The sequence below is a fragment of the Sorex fumeus genome, unplaced genomic scaffold (genome assembly GCF_029834395.1).
Source record: "Sorex fumeus unplaced genomic scaffold, SorFum_2.1 ptg000188l, whole genome shotgun sequence".
Classification (NCBI taxonomy): domain Eukaryota; kingdom Metazoa; phylum Chordata; class Mammalia; order Eulipotyphla; family Soricidae; genus Sorex; species Sorex fumeus.
This window is the reverse complement of record NW_026606245.1, coordinates 185156-204649: the sequence shown is the minus strand read 5'-3', so window position 1 is coordinate 204649 and position 19494 is coordinate 185156. Positions and strand designations below refer to the sequence as shown.

General features: G+C 60.5%; 1 protein-coding gene across 1 annotated transcript in view; it reads left to right on the top strand.

The window, feature by feature from the left end:
* RGL1 (ral guanine nucleotide dissociation stimulator like 1) overlaps nt 1-19494 on the top strand; it is an 88547-nt gene that overhangs the window by 16747 nt on the left and 52306 nt on the right. The window contains exon 2 of the mRNA XM_056107989.1: nt 10566-10720. Within this exon, the coding sequence (XP_055963964.1) occupies nt 10589-10720 (132 nt within the window). The 5' untranslated portion in view covers nt 10566-10588. The remainder of the gene's footprint in view (nt 1-10565; nt 10721-19494) is intronic.

Here is a 19494-nt window from a genome sequence, read left to right as displayed (position 1 = left end):
TTGTCGTCATCAGGGAAAGCCGGGGTTCGAGGGGGTGCGAAGGGGAGCGGGCCTTTCCGGGCTGGGCTGGGCTTAAAGGGGCCGTGCCCAGGGTCTTCCTCCAGGGGCTCTGTGTCCTTAGGGAGTTATAGGAACTGATTCTGGTGTCACGCGGTCACTGCCCGCTGGTGGTTCAGGCCTGCATCTTCGGGCTGAGAAGGGGGGCGGCTGCGGGGGGAGGGGGGAGATGATTAACCGGCTGCCTGGGAGGGAGGGGGGGGCTGTGGGATTGGCCGGTGGGGGGGGGAGAGCAGAAGTCCGAGGGGCCCAGGCCTGCCGAGGGTTTCCCGGGATCTGTTAAAATCCCAAACAGACCTTAACCCCCCTGAAAAAGTATTTTCTTCTAAATTTATTTATTTATTGGGGGGGGAGTGTCACACCCGGCGATGCTCAGGGGTTCCTCCTGGCTCATGCGCTCAGGAATCACTCCTGGCGGTGCTCGGGGGACCCTATGGGATGCTGGGAATCGAACCCGGGTCGGTCGCGTGCCAGGCAAACGCCCTCCCTGCTGTGCTCTCGCTCCAGCCCCAAGGATGCTTTTTTGTTTGTTTGTTTGTGTGTTTGTTGAAACATCTCTGGGTTGAAAAGATGAGTTGCCCGGAAGTGGCTGGGAGACCAGAAACGCTTCTTGGAGAGGGTGGAATGAGCTGGACTCGCAGGCGGGGAGTGGCCAGGCAGAGGCCGGAAGGGGCGTCCGTGGGGGGTATCCGCTCTGGGCAGTGAGGAGGGGGGGAAGGAGTGAAGGGTCCAAGGAGTGGGCAGCTGTGTCAGCGTTCACCTGAGTCTGGGGTGAGGTGCAAAGGACCGGGGGTCACTCCCGGCCACACGTGGGCAGCAGGGCCTGGGGTTACCAGCCTGGCGGGGACCCATCTCGGGGCTCCACTCACGTCTTTCTGCGTTCCCGCTCCTCCCCTCCCCGTGCCTGTGAGGCTCTGCCCTGGCCCAGCTGGGAGCCGAGGGGCTTGGGAGGAGCTTGGGGGGCCGGGAAGCGCCCCCTCCCCGTCATCTCCATCCATCTCTCCCCAGACCCGTGATTCGCACAAAAGCACGCGGGGTGCAGTCGTGACACACCCCTGGTGACACACCCTCACCCCATGACCCGTGACTGACGCTTGTCCCCCCCTTTTTTTTTGTCTTATTTATGGGCCACACCCGGCAATGCTCTGGGGTTACTCTCGGGCGCCACTCAGGGCTGGGCCCGGTGGGATGCCGGGAATCGAACCCAGGGCCGACCACGTGCGAGGCAGACACCCTCCCCACTGTGCTATAGCTCTGGCCCCAGATGTGCCTTCCTTTCTTTCTTTCTTTCTTTCTTTCTTTCTTTCTTTCTTTCTTTTTTTGCTTTTTTGGTCCCACCCGGCAATGCTCAGGGCTGACTCCTGCCTCTGCGCTCAGGAATCACTCCTGGCGGTGCTCGGGGGGACCCTAGGGGATGCCGGGAATCGAACTCCGGTCGGCCGCATGCAAGGCAAACGCCCTTCCCACTGTAGTATCGCTCCAGCCTTTCTTCTTTCCTTCCTTCCTTCCTTCCTTCCTTCCTTCCTTCCTTCCTTCCTTCCTTCCTTTCTTTCTTTCTTTTACTTTTTGGGTCCCACCTGGCGATGCTCAGGGCTGACTCCAGGCTCTGCGCTCAGGAATCCCTCCTGGTGGTGCTCGGGGGACCCTAGGGGATGCCGGGGATCGAACCCGGGTCAGCTGCGTGCCAGGCCAACGCCCTCCCCGCTGTGCTGTCCCTCCAGTCCCCAGATGTCCTTTTCTTACGGGAAACTGGGCCTTGCCGATGGGCCGGGAGGGCCTTGGGGGAGCCGGGCGGGGAGGGTGGTGACGGGGATGTCACGAGAACCTCAGATCGTGCCTGTGACGCCGGCGGCCTGGCTGGTCCCCCCCCCCCCCCCCCCCCCCGGGCAGGCAGCAGCACTGGCTACCTGGGTCCCGCGTCTGCAGGAATCCCCCAAGGCGGGGTGTTCCTGTGCGGGTGTCACCGGTCTGTGGGTGCGTGCCTGCAGCCCAGGGCGCTTCCCCTGATGTCGGCTGCCTCATGCCCTTGGCCCGGGCTGAGGAAGACCAGGGGTGTGTGTCCAGGGGCCAGGGGCCCATGTGGGGGCGTGTCCCCGGGGCCCCGGGACGCGAGGAGGGTCAGGAGGGAAAACCGGAAAGCATCCCAGGAATTCAGCTCGTCCCGGGGAGACGCGGCCTCTTCCCCTCGCAGCTGCCGCCGCCAACATTTTTGGAGGCTGAGACCAAGTCTGACGCCTGCTCCAAATCTCGCAATGTTGGTGGCGTCTGATTGATTAAAAAAAAATAATAAATTCACGAGCCAGGGGAGGACATGGGGTGAGGTCAGGAGGAAGATCAGCCCGTGATGCCGAGGCCCAGGCCGCAGAGATGGACATGCAGGAGTTTTAGCTAATTAATTAATTAATTAATCAATTGATCTGTTGCTTTTTGGGTCCCACCTGGCGATGCTCAGGGCTGACTCCCAGCTCTGCACTCAGGAATCACTCCTGGCCATGCTCGGGGGACCCTAGGGGATGCCGGGGATCGAACCCGGGTCGGCCGCGTGCCAGGCCAACGCCCTCCCTGCTGTGCTATCACTCCAGCCCCTTGAAAAGTCTTTTGTTGTTTTTGTTTCTGCTTTTTGGGTCGCACCTGGCGATGCTCAGGGCTGACTCCTGACTCTGTGCTCAGGAATCACTCCTGGTGGTGCTCGGGGAACCTTATGGGATGCCAGGGATCGAACCCGGGTTGGCCGCATGCAAGGCCAACGCCTTCCCCACTGTGCTATTGCTCCAGCCCCTTGTTTATTTATTTATTAATCATTGTTCTTTTTTTCACTGAATCACAGCAGATGTAGTTACAAAGTTGATCACGATTGTGTTTCGGTTCTAGAATGTTCCCTGTTCCCTTCGCCGGGGCGCATTTCCCGACCGCCCGTGTTCCCAGTTTCCCTCCCTCTCATCCCACCTCTTTCTTCTCTCTCTCTCTCTCTCTCTTTCTCCCTCTCTCTCTCCGTGTCTCATTTTCCTTTTGAGGCTGGCATTTCTTAAACTGAGTACAAAACCAAAAATAACGAAACTAACACACAGCGTCATCAGTTATTAAATGGGAAGTGTAAGTATGAGAAGGAAATTAAGGAAGGACATATGAAAACACACTTAAGGGTCCGGAGCGATAGCACAGCGGGGAAGGCGTTGGCCTGACTCACGGCCGACCCGGGTTCGATCCCCGGCATCCCCTAGGGCCCTCCGAGCACCGCCAGGGGTGATCCCTGTGTGCAGAGCCAGGAGTCAGCCCGGAGCATCGCCGGCTGGGACCCAAAAACCAAGAAACTAAAAATTTAAAAGAATTAAAAGACGATTTACTAGTTGGGGACATGGGTCGGTGGTGAGGCCTGGCCTTGCCCGTACGTGGCCTTCTGTGTCATCCGTGGTTCTGAGAAAACTCAAACCCAACCCCAAACTGTGAAGAGTGATACGTCTAAAGTCTGGTCTTCAGAAGCAAGATAAAATGGGATTACAGTAGGATTGAAGAAAGTATGGCCACTATTTTCCAAGTTCCATATGAAATCTACAGATTGGGACAGAGATAGAGCACAGGGGTTGAAGCACTTGCCTTGAGAGTGGAGAGTGGCCTACCCGGGTTCCCTTCCGGCCCCGCGTGGGGTTCCCTGATAATGGCTGTCGAGTTTTAAAGGACAACAGTTGGGGCTGGAGCAGTAGCACAGCGCGGAGGGCGTTGGCCTTGCACGCGGCCGACCCGGGTTCGATTCCCAGCATCCCATACGGTCGCCTGAGCACTGCCAGGAGTGATTCCTGAGTGCAGAGCCAGGAGTAGCCCCTGTGCATCGCCGGGTGTGACCCAAAAAGCAAAAAACAAACAAACAAACAAAATAAAGGACAACAGTTCAAAGGAAATGAGAGCCTGAGCACAGGCGGGAGTCAGCCCTGAGCACAGAGCCAGGAGTCAACCCCGAGCACAGAGCCAAGAGTCAGCCCTGAGTACAGAGCTGGGAGTCAATCCGGAGCACAGAGCTGGGAGTCAGCACTGAGCACAGAGCCAGGAGTGAACCCCGAGCTCAGAGCCGGGAGTCAGCCCCGAGCACAGAGGCTGAGATCTCTCCCTCCGGGGGGGGGGGGCGACCTCACCGCTGTCCCGTCCCCCTGCCCCCTCCCGCTGCTGGTCACTCCCTTTTCTCTGGGCTCCCAGTGCGAGGCCCATGTCACTGGGGCCGTTTCAGGGCGTCAGACCTGCCCCCCTTCCGCCCCCCGTCATTATCATTCAAGCGAAGCGAGATCGAGCTGACTTGGCCCAGCCTTTGGCTGTGAGACCAAATAGGGCAGAGACCAGGGGCAGAAGTCCCAGCCTGACCCCCGGGGGTGGGGGGTGTTGGGGCGGAATTTGCCCCCTCCCCTCCCCCAGCAAGGCCACCAAAGCCCTCCCCAGCCTCTGAAAACTCTTTTTGGGGAGAGAAGCCACACCCGGCGATGCTCAGAGCTGACTCCTGGCTCAGTGCTCAAGGATGACTCCTGGCGGTGCTCAGGGGGACCCTAGGGGATGCTGGGGACCAAACCCGGGTCGGCTGCGTCCCAGGCCAGCGTCCTCCCCGCTGGGCTCTCGCTCTGGCCTCAGCTCTGAAAACTCTTCCCACTCCGGTTTCCTGTCGGGCTGGGGGGGGGCGTTGTGGGTGACATGGGACCACTGGCTCTGACCCTGGGGTCCCCAGGCACCCGGCGGAGTGGGAGCTAAACCCGCTGGCTCAGGCTGGGCAGGGGTGTTGCGGGGGCGCACCCCCACCCAGGAAGCCCCCGGTGTCTCTGCGCAGGCCTGGGCTGGCCGTCCTGACTTCCTGTCTTGGATGCTGTACTTTTGGGAGAATCCCGGGCGACAGCTCAGGGACAAATTCAGTGCCATCCCCTGCAGTGACTGTCCCCAGCCCGGCTACACTCGCTTGTGGGCACCACTGGGGCTGGCCCTGGAGCCGTCCACAGGCTTACCGAAATCTCTCTGGCGTGGGTGCCCCAAGCACTGTGGGGTGAGAAACCAGCTTGGCGTTCCTCTCTTTGGGGGTGGGGGGGTTGGACTCGCCGAGGAGTGCTCGTGCCTCGGTCCTGACCTGTGCTCAGGGTGCTGGGTGGAGGCAGGGCGAGCTGACTAACCTAACTAACCCCTATGCCCCAGCCTGGCCCGTGCAGGGGAATGAAAAATAACCTTGGCCCCTTGGTCCCAGTCGGGCTGGGGGTAGGACCGGGTGGGGCGGGGGAGGATGTTTGGGTCCCAAAGAAAACAGTCTCGGGGGCTGGAGCAATAGCACAGCAGGGAGAGCATTGGCCTTGCATGCGGCCGACCCGGGTTCGATTCCCAGCATCCCCTAGGGTCCCCCGAGCACCGCCAGGAGTGATTCCTGAGTGCAGAGCCAGGAGTCAGCCCTGAGCATCGCCGGGTGGGACCCAAAAAGCAAAAACAAACAAACAAACAAACAAAAAAACAACCAAGGAAAGCAGTCTCTCAGGGGACCAGGAGCAACTCGTCACCCCTCTGGGTGTCCCTGGCTCTCTTAGAAGGGGCTACCTTCCTGTCTGTCTGCTCTCTCTCTCTCTCTCTCTCTCTCTTGCTCTTTCTCTGTCTCTCTCTGACTCTCTCTGACTCTCTCTCTCACCCTCTGTTCTACCATTTGGTTTTGGTTTTGCTTTTTTGGGTCCCACCTGGTGATGCTCAGGGCTGACTCCCGCTCTGCACTCAGGGATCACTCCTGGCGGTGCTCGGGGGACCCTATGGGATGCTGGGGATCAAACCTGGCTCAGCTGTGTGCCAGGCAAATGCCCTCCCCGCTGTGCTATCGCTCCAGCCCCTATGGATGGATCAGATATCGATCAAGGTGCTGAACTGGGTGATAGACCAGATATTATTATTATAATTGTTATTATTATTTTGCTTCTTGGGTCCCACCCAGCGATGCCCAGGGCTGACTCCTGGCTCTGAACTCAGTAATCCCTCCTGGCGGTGCTGGGGGACCCTAGGGGGTGCCGGGGATCGAACCCGGGTTGGCCGCATGCCAGGCCAACGCCCTTCCCGCTGTGCTGTAGCTCCAGCCCCAGCTCTGTCGTCTTGAAATCTGTCGACTTATTAGCGATTGGGGACAAGCCCGCGATTCGGGCTGCGAATACTCCGCGCCCAGGGCCTTGCGGGGCCCACGTGTGCTCATCTGTCCTCTGTGCTCACACGTGTGTATATATATGCACACGCGCACGCACACACGTGCACACGTGCACGCATGGCTGGCCGTAGGACAGGCGAGCCCGAGTGGCTCTCCCCCCTGGGGCCGGGGAGACGTCAAAGCCACCTCAGGGTGGCGTCCCCGTAACCGCGCTCAGGCCTCCTGCCCCGACGCCGAGCTCTGAGTCCCAGACCCGCTTTTTTCCATCTGCCGTTGGACACAGGATCAGGCGGCAGCAATGAAAAACAAAAAATCGTGGCGAGAGTGGAAGGTTCTGGAAAAGTCTAAGGAGGAACGAGTCCCCGGCACCCGTGGGCCTGTTTGCTCCCGGCGAGGGGCCCGGGCAGACGTGGCCCCAGCTCTGCCCTTGCACAAGGGCCACAGGTGGGGCCCGTCAGTGGCCAAGGCAGGAGGGAGATCCAGGGCCAGTCACAGCCTCCGCTGCCACGCCGCTGGGGTCCCCGCTGTCTGTCGGAAGGGGAAGGGTCAGAAGCTGCGCCCCACACCGCTGCCTAAGTGCGTGTGATGTGTGCGTGCGTGCATGTGTGCGTGTGTGTATGTGTGTTATGTGTGCGTGCGTGTGTACACGTGTGTGCTTGTGTGTAGTGTGTGTGCATGTGTGTGTGCGTGTGCATGTGCTTGTGTGTGCGTGTATGTGTCTGTGTGGGAGTGTGTGTGTGTGTGTGTGTGTGTGTGTGTGTGTGTGTGAGAGACTGAGGCCTGGGACAGTGTCTGCGGTGCCGTGGAAAGGCCTGATGAGAAGTCCAGGCTCGCCGCCCCGAGTCTCCGCCTCCCGGCGCCCAGGCCCCCCCAGCTCAGGCCGGTGCTTCTGCCGGCCGTCCCCGGAGGGGTGCGATTAGTCCCCCCTGTGGCTCCCTCTCGGGTACAGGATTTGCCAAGTGGCCGGCGGCCGTGCAGCAGTCAGGGCTGGCCCGTTGGCGGATGCTGGGCGGGAAGGTTGGACCGGCCGGCCCGGCTGGGGGAGAGGGACGGACAGGCACAGACGTCCCGGAATCTCGGCCAGCCTCGCTCCCGCACACCGAGGGGCCCCGCCGGGCGCTGCCCGGGTCAGTGCCCGCAGATAGATAGGCTGAGCCCAGCCCCGCGCCCGCCCCAGCCTCTGCGTCTCGCTCGCCCGGATCCAGCCAAAGTTCACAGGTTGCGAAAGAGCCAGGGCCGGGCCTTGGGGTTGCTGACCCAGGAGCGGAGACCCGGGGCCCAGGGGCTTCTGTCGCCTGCCTTGACCGCAGGACTCACCGGGAAGCCCAGGGCCTTTGCTCTGCTCGTTCTCTCTCTCTCTCTCTCTCTCTCTCTCTCTCTCCCCCCCCCCCCCCCAGCAGGATTCTCCCTGCAAACTGCAAACTGCAGCCCTCTCTGCCCCATGAGCTCTGGTCTCTGCTCTCCCTTCCCTGCCACTGTGGGACCAGGCCTCGGCCCCCAGCAGTGCCGCTGTCCCGGGGAGACTGAGCAGAGGGAACTGCATCCTCTGACAGAGGCGGACGGGGGGAGGGGAGGGGTGTGGTGTTCCTAACAGCAGGGCCTGGGGGTCTCTCTCTCTCCCAGTGGGGCAGCATGTGGGTGCGGGCCTGCGGCTGGACCGGCCATTCAGAAAGACCCCCATGAACGGAGCCCGGGCTGCCTCGGGCGTCTGGAACATTCTCCAGCATGCCAGATGCCTCAGCGGCTTCCAGAGTCCTCGGGGCCCGCACAGACAATTGTGCAACCGGGCCCCGAGCTCCTGCAGCCGGCGGCCCGCCCGTCGTTAAAATTCCTCTCGGGCCATTTGCCCAACACCACCCGGTCACGGGGGCTGCATTCCTTCCCAGACACACTCTGGGGGCCCCGCAGAGGCCCTGAAGTCCTGCCATGCTGTGGGACGCAGAGAAGACAACAAGACCGACACCCTCCCACCCCCCACTCCCGGCCCCCTTGGGATAAATGAGATGTTTCAGGGGCTGGATCAATAGTCCAGCGGGGAGGGCGTTGGCCTTGCATGAAGCCGACCCGGGTTCAATCCCTGGCATCCCATAGGGTTCCCCGAGCACTGCCAGGAGTGATTCCTGAGTTCAAAGCCAGGAGTCAGCCCTGAGCATCGCCAAGTGTGACCCCCTCATCCCCAAAAGCAAAATAAAAATAAAAATCTCAAATATTTCATTGAATGCCGGCAGTTTTCTGGGAAATGGAAGAGCAGGCAGGCCGTTTGCCTTGTAGGTGGCTGACCCGGGTTCGATCCCCGGCACCCCCTAGGGTCCGCCGAGCACCACCAGGAGTGATCCCTGAGTGTATGAGCCAGGGGTCAGCCCTGAGCATCGCTGGGTGGGACCCAAAAAGCCAAAACAATAATAATAATAATAATAATAATAATAATAATAATAATAATAATTAGAGTCACAGAACTAGACAGTTCAGCAGGGAGGCGTTGGCCTGGTATGCAGCCGACCCGGGTTCGATCCCCAGCATCCCCTAGGGTCCCCCGAGCACCGCCAGGAGTGATCCCTGAGTGCAGAGCCAGGAGTCAGCCCTGAGCATCGCCGGGTGGGACCCCAAAACAAAACAAAACAAAAAACAAAAACAAAAAAAAAGGAAGGAAAGAAACTCTAGCCAAAAATCTGAGGCAGAAAGGAGAGGGTTCGACAGCCTGGGAGGGAAACTCCCATCCCACGCAGATAGATTTGTCAGACCCAGGCCCGCCTGGGGATTAGCAAAAGGAATTTCTATTTCACAGAGATTTTTCACTCGGGGCTGCTCTTCCAGGCCGCGTTTTGAAAAGCTGATTCCATGGGGTGGCACAGAAGTTTCTAGCAGGCGGCCTTGAGCAGACGCTAGCTGTGCTTGGAACGTGATATTTGGATTTTCTTCTTTTTTTTTCTTTTTTTTTTTGCTTTTTGGGTCCCACCCTGCGATGCTCAGGGCTGACTCCCGGCTCTGCACTCAGGGATCACTCCTGGCGGTGCTCGGGGGACCCTATGGGATGCCAGGGATTGACCCAAGTCAGCCGCATGCCAGGAAAATGCCCTTCCCACTGGGCTATGTGTCTAGTCCCGTGACTCTTATTCTTATTCTTATTATTATTTTGGCCTTTTTGGGTCCCAGCCGGCAATGCTCAGGGCTGACTCCTGGCTCTGCACTCAGGAATCACTCCTGGTGGTTCTCAGGGGACCCCTAGGGGATGCCGGAGATCGAACCCGGGTCGGCCGCATGCAAAGCAAGGCCTTAACCCCTGCCTTACCCATCCAGCCCCTGCTAATGGTTATTTTTTTGAGGAATGAGAGCAATAACTTAATTATATCTCCTAAGCAGAGTGTAGTGTGTGTGTGTATATGTATATATATATATTTTTTTTTTAAAATTTTTTTTAAAGCTAGCACAGAACCTTAAAGACAGAAATCTGAAATAGATCTAAGCCCAGTGTCTCAGGAACCGCCCTCACACATTAATTTTAGTTTGCCTGTAATCGTGAATGACTCTTTTCACCCACTTGTAACTTGTCAAGCGTTACGAGCCCCTGCGGGTTATAAATAGGGCTCAGAGTGGCGTGCGAATCTCCCTGACCTTTCCGTTACTCCTTCAGCTTGGGGGGGGGGGCAGACGTGCGGGTAGGGGGCGGGGGGGGAGGGCGGGGGAGGGGCAGAGGGGGCCCTGAGACCCCACCGGGCCTTCTTCTGTTCCACAGAAGGCGTCTAGCTGTCCATGTCTGGATCATGGGTCCCCGGCGCCCAGTAGCGCTGACCCTGCCCGCCGTCCTCACTCGCGACGCCTGGCCCGAGGGACTCAGGGAATCCACCGCAGGAAAGCGGCTCCCAGCCCCGTGCTCTAAAGCTCTGGAAGACAGAGCCTTGCCAGTGATGGGCCTTTGCGCGTGCACCGCTCAGCTCCCTCTCAGGCCCGCCCTCCCCCCTCCCTCCCTCCCTGCCTCCCTCCCTTCTCTTCCTTCCTTCCTTCCTTCCTTCCTTCCTTCCTTCCTTCCTTCCTTCCCTCTCTTCTTTCTTCCCTCCCTCCTTTCCTTTCTTCCTTGTTTCCAGCTTTCCCCTCACACCCAGCGATGCTCAGGGGTTACTCCTGGCTCAGTACTCAGGAATCACTCGTGGCAGTACCTGGGGGCCCATGGGATGCCGGGCATCAAACCCGGTCTCCGTGTGCAAGGCGAGTGCCCTACCCATTGTGCTACCTCTCTGGCCCCCACAGTGAATATTCAAAGCTGAAGCAAGGGGTCTCGGCCATGGACGCCTGTTGGGATCTAGGGCTTGGTGGGTCCCTTCCGCCCCGACCTCGGGGTTCCTGAGTGTCTGACCGTCCCCGTCTTCTCCCGCAGATCCGGGATGCGTCCTGCCCGGGATGGAGGAGAAAGATGCTGCCGAGGCCTCCTTGGGGGGGCCTAGACCCCCGCTCTGCGCCAAGCCCGAGAGCCCCGGGCCCTGGCTGCTGGGCGAGCCCGCCCGCCTCTGGGACGCCTTCAAGACAGAGGAGGTGAGTCGGGGCTGGGGGCCCCGGGGAGAGCTCAGTGGGTAGCGCACCTCCGGGGCCTGCTGCTGGGGCGGTTTGCCGGCCCGTGGGCCAGATGGACAAGGTCGCGCCCGGCGTTAACGGGACGTTCCTCTCCTCGGACCCCTTGGCGCCAGCCCCGGCAGGGAGGGGACACTCAGCCCCGGCAGGGGGACGCTTGCCCTGGCCCTGCCCGCCGCTCGCTGCCCCTGGCCAGTCTGCGCCTCTGGGTCTGTTCGTCCCTGTGGGTCCAGGGTCCCGTGCGCCCGGCCACACGCCCGGGGTCCGAGCCTTGGCGGTCATATGTGTGACCCAGGTGCCGTTCCCCCCGCGCCCCCAGCTTCTCCCTGTTGTTTGCTGTTATCCTTGGGGGGCTCCCAGGTGGGGCTCAGGGGGTCAGGTGGCCCGGGGCTACCCCCGGTGATTCTCAGCTGGCTGGATTGTGGGTCAGTGCAAGGAGCCTGGGCGCGGTGCCAGGGCCGTCCAGGGCTCGGGGTCCAGTGCTCGGGGAGCAGGTATCGGGTCCAGTGCTCAGGGTCCAGGCTCAGGGTCCAGATCTTGGGTTCCAGTTTCAGGGTCCAGGGCTCGGATTCCAGTGCTCAGGGTCCAGGGCTCAGGGTCCAAGGCTTGGGGCCCAGTGCTCAGGGACCAGGGCTCGGGGTCCAGTGCTCAGGCTCCAGGGCTTGGAGTCCAGGGCTTGGGGTCCAGGGCTCAGGGTCCAGGGCTCGGGGTCCAGTGCTTGGAGTCCAGTGCTCAGGGTCCAGTGCTCGGAGTCCAGTGCTCAGGGTCCAGTGCTTGAAGTCTAGCGCTCAAGGTTTAGTGCTCGGGGTACAGTGCTTGGGGCCCGGGGCTGCTCCTTGAGTGCCTGCAGGCTGTGCCCTGTGGTGCTGGGCACAGTGCCTGGTCAGCGGCGTGCGTTCCAGTACCTTCTCCCCAGCACGTCTCTCCAGCCTCTGTTGCTGTTGGCGGCCCATACCCAGCCCATACCCGCGGTCCAAGCCCATACTTGGGGGCTGCTCCCAGCTCAGTGCTCGGTGGGGGGGTCACTCCAGGTGGTATTCAAGGGCTGTCCCCTGTGCCGGGGGTCAGACTGGGGCCCACCACATGCCTAGCCCGTGTTCGCCCCTGCTGCCCTCCCCAGGCTTCTGCCCCGTCAGCCCTGGCCAGCGGTCGGGCCCCGGGTTGCATGGACACGGGGGCGGTGGTCCCATTGTTCAGGGCCGTGTCTCTGCATGACACAGAAACCCTCCCCCTCCCCACCGGACAAAGCCCATGAGGCCGCGGGCTGGGCCGGTCCGGGGCTGACTGTGTTTGCACTGAGTCCGGGAGGATTCGGGCTGTCTGTGTGGGGGCCTGGGCTCCCGCGCAGATGCAGAGTCCTGGCAGAAGCGAGCGGCGCTCCCTGGGCCAGCCTGGCCGCGGCCTCTTCCTCCGGGGTCCCTCCTGGCGCGGGGGGCAGGGGGCCCCTCGGCCTGACGTCAGCTTCTTGGAGGAGGAAACAGGAGGGGGCTCATCTTCCGTGCTTGGGGGATGAAGTCACCCTCTTCTGGGGGATGGGAAGAGGGGAGGGGAACAGGCGGAGGGTTTGGATGTGCACCGGGAGCATTTGGGATGGGGCGCTGAGGGGCCGCGCTGCAGTGACAGACTCTGTCAGGCTCGACTCGGCTGATGCAGAGTATGGGGGGGCAGTGGGGGGAACACCACTCAGCCGCTCCTGTGTCTCTCTCTCTCTCTCTCTCTCTCTCTCTCTCTCTCTCTCTCTCTCTCTTTTTGCTTTTTGGGTTCCGCCCGGCGATGCTCAGGGCTGCCTCCTGGCTCTGCATTCAGGAATCCCTCCTGGCGGTGCTCGGGGGACCCTAGGGGATGCTGGGAATCGAACCCTGGTCGGCCGAGTGCCAGGCCAACGCCCTCCCCGCTGTGCTGTCGCTCTGACCTGTCTTGGTCACACATTAATAACGGGAGAGGGTGAGGGACTGAACTGTGTCTTCTTGGTCCCACCGATGATCAAGTGATGTGTGTGTGTAGGGTACTTTGTAGCGAAGGTTCTGGATACATTTTCCCCAGGGCAGGGGAAATCTCAGCTGAGGCACCCGGATTCCCACAGGAGGGAGAGAAGTGGGCATTGTTTCTCAGGTCGCTGTCCCTCACTCCCTCCCCTCCCCCTGCCCCGGGGAAAATGTATCCAGAACCTTCGCTACAAAGTACCCTCCAAGGACAGACTCCCAAGCCCCCACACCACCTCAGGCAGGGACACAGTATCGCCTTGTCCTCAACGGGAGCGGCCCACCTGCCCTGGTGGCTGATGCCTGCTGTCCCTCCCTGCCTCCCCCTGGCCTGGCGGGGAAAGCCCAGCGCTGGGCCCTCTTGGGTCCTGCCCTGACCCCGGCGGAGTCCAGAGCTGCCCAGGGCTGCCCCGGCCAGCTGGGACTCAGCCCCTTCGGCCGCCAAGGGCTGGAGTTTGGCAAATTCGGCTTATGCAGACTGGCCAAGGCTGACCCTGGGGTCCTCCCTGCCTCCCTCTTGGCCCTGCCTGACCCTCTGTGTGTGTGTGTGTGTGTGTGTGTGTGTGTGTGTGTGTGTGTGTGTCTGTCTGTCTGTCTGTCTGTCTAGGGAATCTCACCTTTGGGGGAATCTTGCCGGGTGGTGCCCAGGATTCACCCCTGGTGGGGTTCTGGGAGCCCAGGGCGGGGCCCGGGATTGAACCCGGGGCCAGTGGCCTGCAAGGCTGGTGCCTTCCCTGCGGTCCCTGCCTGCAGCCTTTTCAGGGAGACTGGAGGGGAACACGAACAGGGACCCCCCCACCCTGGTCCAAAATAAACTAACCAACAACAACAAAAAAACTTAAAAGTCTTTTTCCTTTGTTTGTTTGGTTTGGGGGGCCACGCCCGGCAATGCCCAGGGCTGACTCCCGGCTCTGCACTCAGGAATCACTCCTGGCGGCACTTGGGGGACCCTAGGGGATGCCGGGGATCGAACCCGGGTCGGCCACATGCAAGGCAAATGCCCTCCCCGCTGTGCTATCTCTCTGGCCCCCAAAGTCATTAAAAAAAAAGTGATATTTACAAGGGACATAAAGTAATCCTGTTATACTGATAATATATTGAAATATATGAACACAATATTTTACTGCTACAATATATTAATAACACACTCATAATATTACTGTTTTTTTTTTTTATTTTGCTATTTGGGTCCCACCCGGCGATGCCCAAGGCTGACTCCTGGCTCTGCACTCAGGACTCACTCCTGGTGGTGCCTGAGGGACCCTATGGGATGCCGGGGATTGAACCCGGGTCAGCCGTGTGCAAGGCAAACGCCCTATCTGTTGTACAGGCCCCCAGTTCATCACTATTGATTGAGCGATTGATTGCTTTTTGCAATCAATTGCTCAGGGGTTCCTCCTGGCTCTACACTCAGGGATCACTCCTGGCGGTACTCGAGGGACCCTATGGGATGCTGAGAATCGAACCCGGGTTGGCCGCGTGCCAGGCCAACGCCCTCCCGGCTGTGCTGTCGCTCCAGCCCCTATAATATTCCTGTTAGCCCGAGGAAGGAGGGGCCTCTCTTGGGCCGAGGTTGTGCCCTGAGACCCGCTCCCCGGCCTGATTCCCCCATCTCCACACACCCAGTGCCCCCACGGCGTCATTCTAACGCCGGCGGCGACCTGTTCTCGAATCCGGGTCCAGAAACGCGGCAAAGCAGGGCTCAGGCCGCCGTTCAGTTTTATACCCTCCCCCGCCCTACCCCCATGCATCTGGAAACTGCATTTGGGGGGCAGGGGAGGTGGCGGCTGGGCCTGGGACGGATCAAAGGCCCCGTGGTACGAAGCTGGCTCTGAGCCCGGCCAGTGAGCCGAGGTGAGCCGAGGTCAGCGCACCCCGCAGGTATCCTGCTCCCTTGAAGCACGAGTCACCCCTCGAGGCCTGTCATTTTGCCGACCAGCCCTCTCGTGCCCGGGAGTGACTGCAGAGTGACTCACGGAGGGCACAGTGCCGAGCTGGCCGTGGCCCTGGGGGACCCCGGCATAACCCGCCTTCCCAGCAACACCCCCTCCCACACACACACATACACCCCACAGGAAACCAAGGTCCGCTCAGCACGCGTGCCACCGCGACTCTTGAGCCCAGGTGATGCCAGCGGGCACGCGGCTCCCTCCCGCAGGCGGCGGAAGCCGGTTTGGGGGGGACAGGAAGGACAGGAAGTGACCCCGTGCGTCACCCCGTCAAAGGCACGCGACAGGCAGGCTCCTGTCTGTGTGGGGACTTGGGGTGCAGCCTGGCCTGGCTGGAGCAGGGTGGAGAAGCATGGGGGGGAGGGGCGGTTGGATTCCCCCCCCCCCCCCAGGGGCTGGGTTGGCTGCTCAGAGCAGAATCAGCGGAAAAAATGCAGTGAAATTCCCCCATCCTTCTGGAGGCAGTTCCTCTTCTTCTTTCCAACTTCCCCCTCCGCCCCAGCCCCTAGCAAACTTTTATTTTTTTTTCCTCCCTTTCTTTTTTTTTTTTTTTCTGGGTTTGTTTTCTCGCAGAGGCCAGCTCCTTCCTCCGCCGCCCGGGACGCTTCCTCTTTCGCTTAGCTGGCCCGGGCTTGGCCGGGCTCTGCCAAGAATCTCTTTCCTTTCCTCTCCGCCCCGCACCCAGCAGCCTCCGGCGTCCACGCCGGACACCACAGCACGGCGGGAGCTGAAATCAAGCTGAAGATGCCCAGGCGCTCATGGGCCACCTCCGGGGGCCTCGTCTCTCTGTCTGGGCTGCCCACACTCCCCCCATCCCCTTCCCCTCACCCTTGACCCCAGCCCCCCATCAGGCCCCTCGGGCACTGCAGGCCACGGCCATGGTCTGACCTCTGTGCCCACATCCCAGCCGGTCTGCGTGTTCCCTCTTCATGGGCAATGTGCTACCCACTGCCCCGTCCGTCAGCCTCAGAAACCGTCTCTCCTCTTCGGTGCATACACAGCCTTTGCTCAGCTTTGAGCGGGTGTTTGATTTTTTTTTTTAAATTTTTTTTGGAGGGTTACTCTGAGCCATAGCACAGCGGGGAGGGCGTTTGCCTTGCACACGGTCGACCCGGTCGACCCGAGTTCAATTCCTCTGCCCCTCTCGGAGAGCCCGGCAAGCTACCGAGAGTATCTCGCCCGCACGGCAGAGCCTGGCAAGCCACCCGTGACGTATTCGATATGCCAGACACAGTAACAAGTCTCACGATGGAGACGTTACTGGTGTCCGCTCAAGCAAATCGAGGAACAGCAGGAGGACAGTGCGACAGTGCTACATTTTGGAGGGGGTCCCACCCGGCGGTGCTCAGGGCTAACTCCTGGCTCTGTGCTCAGGAATCCCTCCTGGCGGTGCTCGGGGGACCCTATGGGATGCCGGGGATCGAACCCGGGTCGGCCGCGTGCCAGACCAACGCTCTCCCGGCTGTGTTGTCGCTCCGGCCTCCGTCCTTGCTGGCTGGTTTGCTTCTCAGGCCACAGCTGGCTGTGCTCAGGGCTCGGCTCCAGGCGTGGGGGCCGTTCCCCGTCGGGGCCCCTGGAGTCCGGGACGGAGCCCTTAGGCCCTCCCCGCGCACTGAGTGAGCTCAGCCTGGTCAGAGTCTCCCGGGCCCGGGATGGACATTGCATTGTCTGAACCCTGGGCATTGCGGGGAGAGTCTGGGCAGGCCGTGGTTGGACCCCCAGCAGCCCACCAGGACTCAGAAGGTCCCTCCAGATGGCCAGGAGCACAGAGCAGGAGTAAACCCTGAGCACCAACGGGTGTGACCATCCCCTCCCAACTGAATAAACAACACAACAACATGGTCCTCCCGTTGTTCATCGATTTGCTCGAGCGGGCCCAGTAACGTCTCCATCGTGAGACTTGTTGTTACTGTGTTTGGCATATCGAGTATGTCACGGGGAGCTTGCCAGGCTTTGCCGTGCGGGCGAGATATTCTCGGTAGCTTGCCAGGCTCTCCGAGAGGGGCGGAGGAATCGAACCTGGTTCGGCCATGTTGGCTGCGTGCAAGGCAAACGCCCTACCGCTGTACTATCGCTCCAGCCCAACTGAATAAAAATGATGGTAATAGCACGAGAGAGAGAGAGAGAATGTTTCGCTTAGATGAGTGCATGTCTGTATGAGTGCATGTATATGTGAATGGACATATGAGTGCATGCATGTATGAGTATGTAAGACCCCGGCTTGGGCCCCTGACAACTGTCCCTTTTCCAGCCTCCCCTACAGAAGAAAAGCGTGGGTTATTGAGGACCGAAAGCAGATATCTTAGTCCTTCTTAGTCCCGTTTGGAGCTTTCTAAATTCTAGGTATAGGGGCCAGAGTGATAGTACAATGCATAGGGTGTTGGCCTTGCATGTGGCGGACCCAGGTTCGATCCCCGGCATCCCCTAGGGTCCCCCGATCACCGCCAGGAGTGATCCCTGAGTGCAGAGCCAGGAGGAACCCCTGTGCATTGCTGGATTGCTGGAGAGAGAGAGAGAGAGAGAGAGACCCCCGCACAGAGAAATATGGGTAGGAGGGTGTTTGCCTGGCATGCGGCTGACCCAAGTTTGATCCTCGGCATCCCCTAGGGTCCCCCGATCACCGCCAGGACTGATTCCAGAGTGCAGAGCCGGGAGTCAGCCCTGAGCATCGCTGGGGGGACCCCAAAGCCCAAACCCAAAACCTTGTAGACGATAATTCCACTGAGTATGTCCCCGCCCAGTAGGACAGCCACAGCCCGGCAGGACATCTGCGTCGTTGAGGGGTCGCCCGACCCCCCAAATTTCCCATCTTTCCAGGGCCGAAGCCTCTATACGAGAGTTCAGGTGCTTACGCGGCCGACCCGGCCTCCAGCCCCGCCAGGCTGACCCCTGACCCCTGAGCGCAGGGCTGGGTCCCCCCCCCCCCCCACAAACCCCTGAATCAAAGCTTGACAACTCGGTGACATTCCCTGCAGAGTTTCCGTGTCTGTCCACGTCTGTTCCCAGGCGCTTGCCGGGCACGCAGCTGACTGGGTCTGTCCCGGGCCTCCTGCAGGGTTCCCTGTCCGTCGTCAGGAGTGATCCCTGAGCACCGCTGGGTGTGACCCCAAATAGAAACAGAGAGAGGAAACCTGCATCCTGCGCAGAGGTCGAGGCCCCGTTAGCCAGGGGGAGACGTTCTCTCGGCCTGGGCGCTGAGGCCGGTCCACGCTCAGCCCGGGCCAGGCGGTTCCTCCCCAGGGAAGGATGGGCCTGCCCATGGCCGCCCCACGCCCCCGAGAAGTGCCGAGAGCAGCCCCAGGGGCACCGTCTCAGGCCCGGGGCAGGCCTGAGCACACCCCATTCTCCCAAGGGAAGCGGGGCGCCCACCTCCGGCCATGCCATGGGGGTGTGTGTGGGGGGGCTGCAACCACTTGAAGTCACGTGGGCCAAGCTTGGCCGCCCCCAGTGTGTCTGCACCCAACCCCAGCTTTGATGTCTGCCGAGCATCTGGGACCCACACCGAGGGTGTACCACCCCCCCCCCCCCCGCCGTCCGCAGCCCTGCCCAGACCCCTCCCACTCTCCCATCATGGGAACCCGGGCCCTGGCATGTTTCTGGGGCCCGGGACGCTGCCCTGTGTGGCTCTGGCCCGGGGGAGGGGGTGGCCGGCAGCTGTGTGTGTGTGTGCGCGTATGTGTGCGTGTGTGTGCATTTTGTGCGTGCGTGTGCGTGTGTGCCTTTTGTGCGTGTGTGCACATGTGTGCATTTTGTGTGTGTGTGCGTGTGTGTGCATTTTGTGCGTGTGCGTGCGTGTGTGTATGTGTGCATGTGTGTGCATTTTGTGCGTGCATGTGCACGTGTGCCTTTTGTGCATGTGTGTGGTGCGTGCATCTGTGCATTTTGTGCGTGTGTGTGCATGTGTGCGTATGTGTGCATGTGTGTGCATTTTGTGCATGTGTGTGTGCGTGTGGGGGGCGCACCGGGACTTTGGGCGCGTCTGGGCAGCCTCTGCCAACAGCTCCCTCCTGGCTCAGCGGCTGTGTGGTTTCTAGAACATGCCAGAGCCGGGCCAGCTGGGCCCAGGCCTCAAGTTCCTTCCCTCTGCTAGTCTGGGGGCTAGTGGCACACTGGGCAACTCCTAGCTCAGTGCTCCGGGGCTCTGCGGTGTCGGGGGTTGAACCCAGGGGCTCCTGCATGCAGCCCCTCCGCTCGGCCGGGTGGGCCCCGAGTTTCTTTTTTTTTTTATTTATTGAATCGCTGTGGGAAAAGTCACAAAGCTTTCAGGTTTAGGTCTCGGTCATGCAAATATCAAACACCTTTCCCTTTACCAATACTTATTTTTCACCACGAAGAACCCCAATAAACCCCCCACCCCCCAATGCCTGTGGGGCAGATGAATTCTAGTTAACACTCTACTTTGACTAGCTTCATTGTTTCCATAAAAGTTGCACCATTATTATTTAGACTTTACCCCCCCCCCCCCCCCAATCAGCCATGCTGAAAAAGCGTTGTGAAATGATCTGCTTTCTACAGCTGGGTTCAAGAATTAAATGATGTTGAGCGGCCGCAATAGTGGCCACGCGGTTTTGGATTTCTGCTATTTTATTTATTAACCCTGCAAGTATTTCTACTGAGAGTCAGATAATTAAGAGATTGGTTTCTGTGCTTCTGGGGCTGTGGCCGTGCTGGAGAGCTGCTCGTGGGGGGCAACTGGTGACCTCGGTAGGGCGTGAAGGACGGGCCGGAACGCCCCCCGTCCCATGAGGGATCCATCGCACCCCCACCTCCGGCTCAGACCTGTTCTCCACCAGGCTCCCATGCGGCC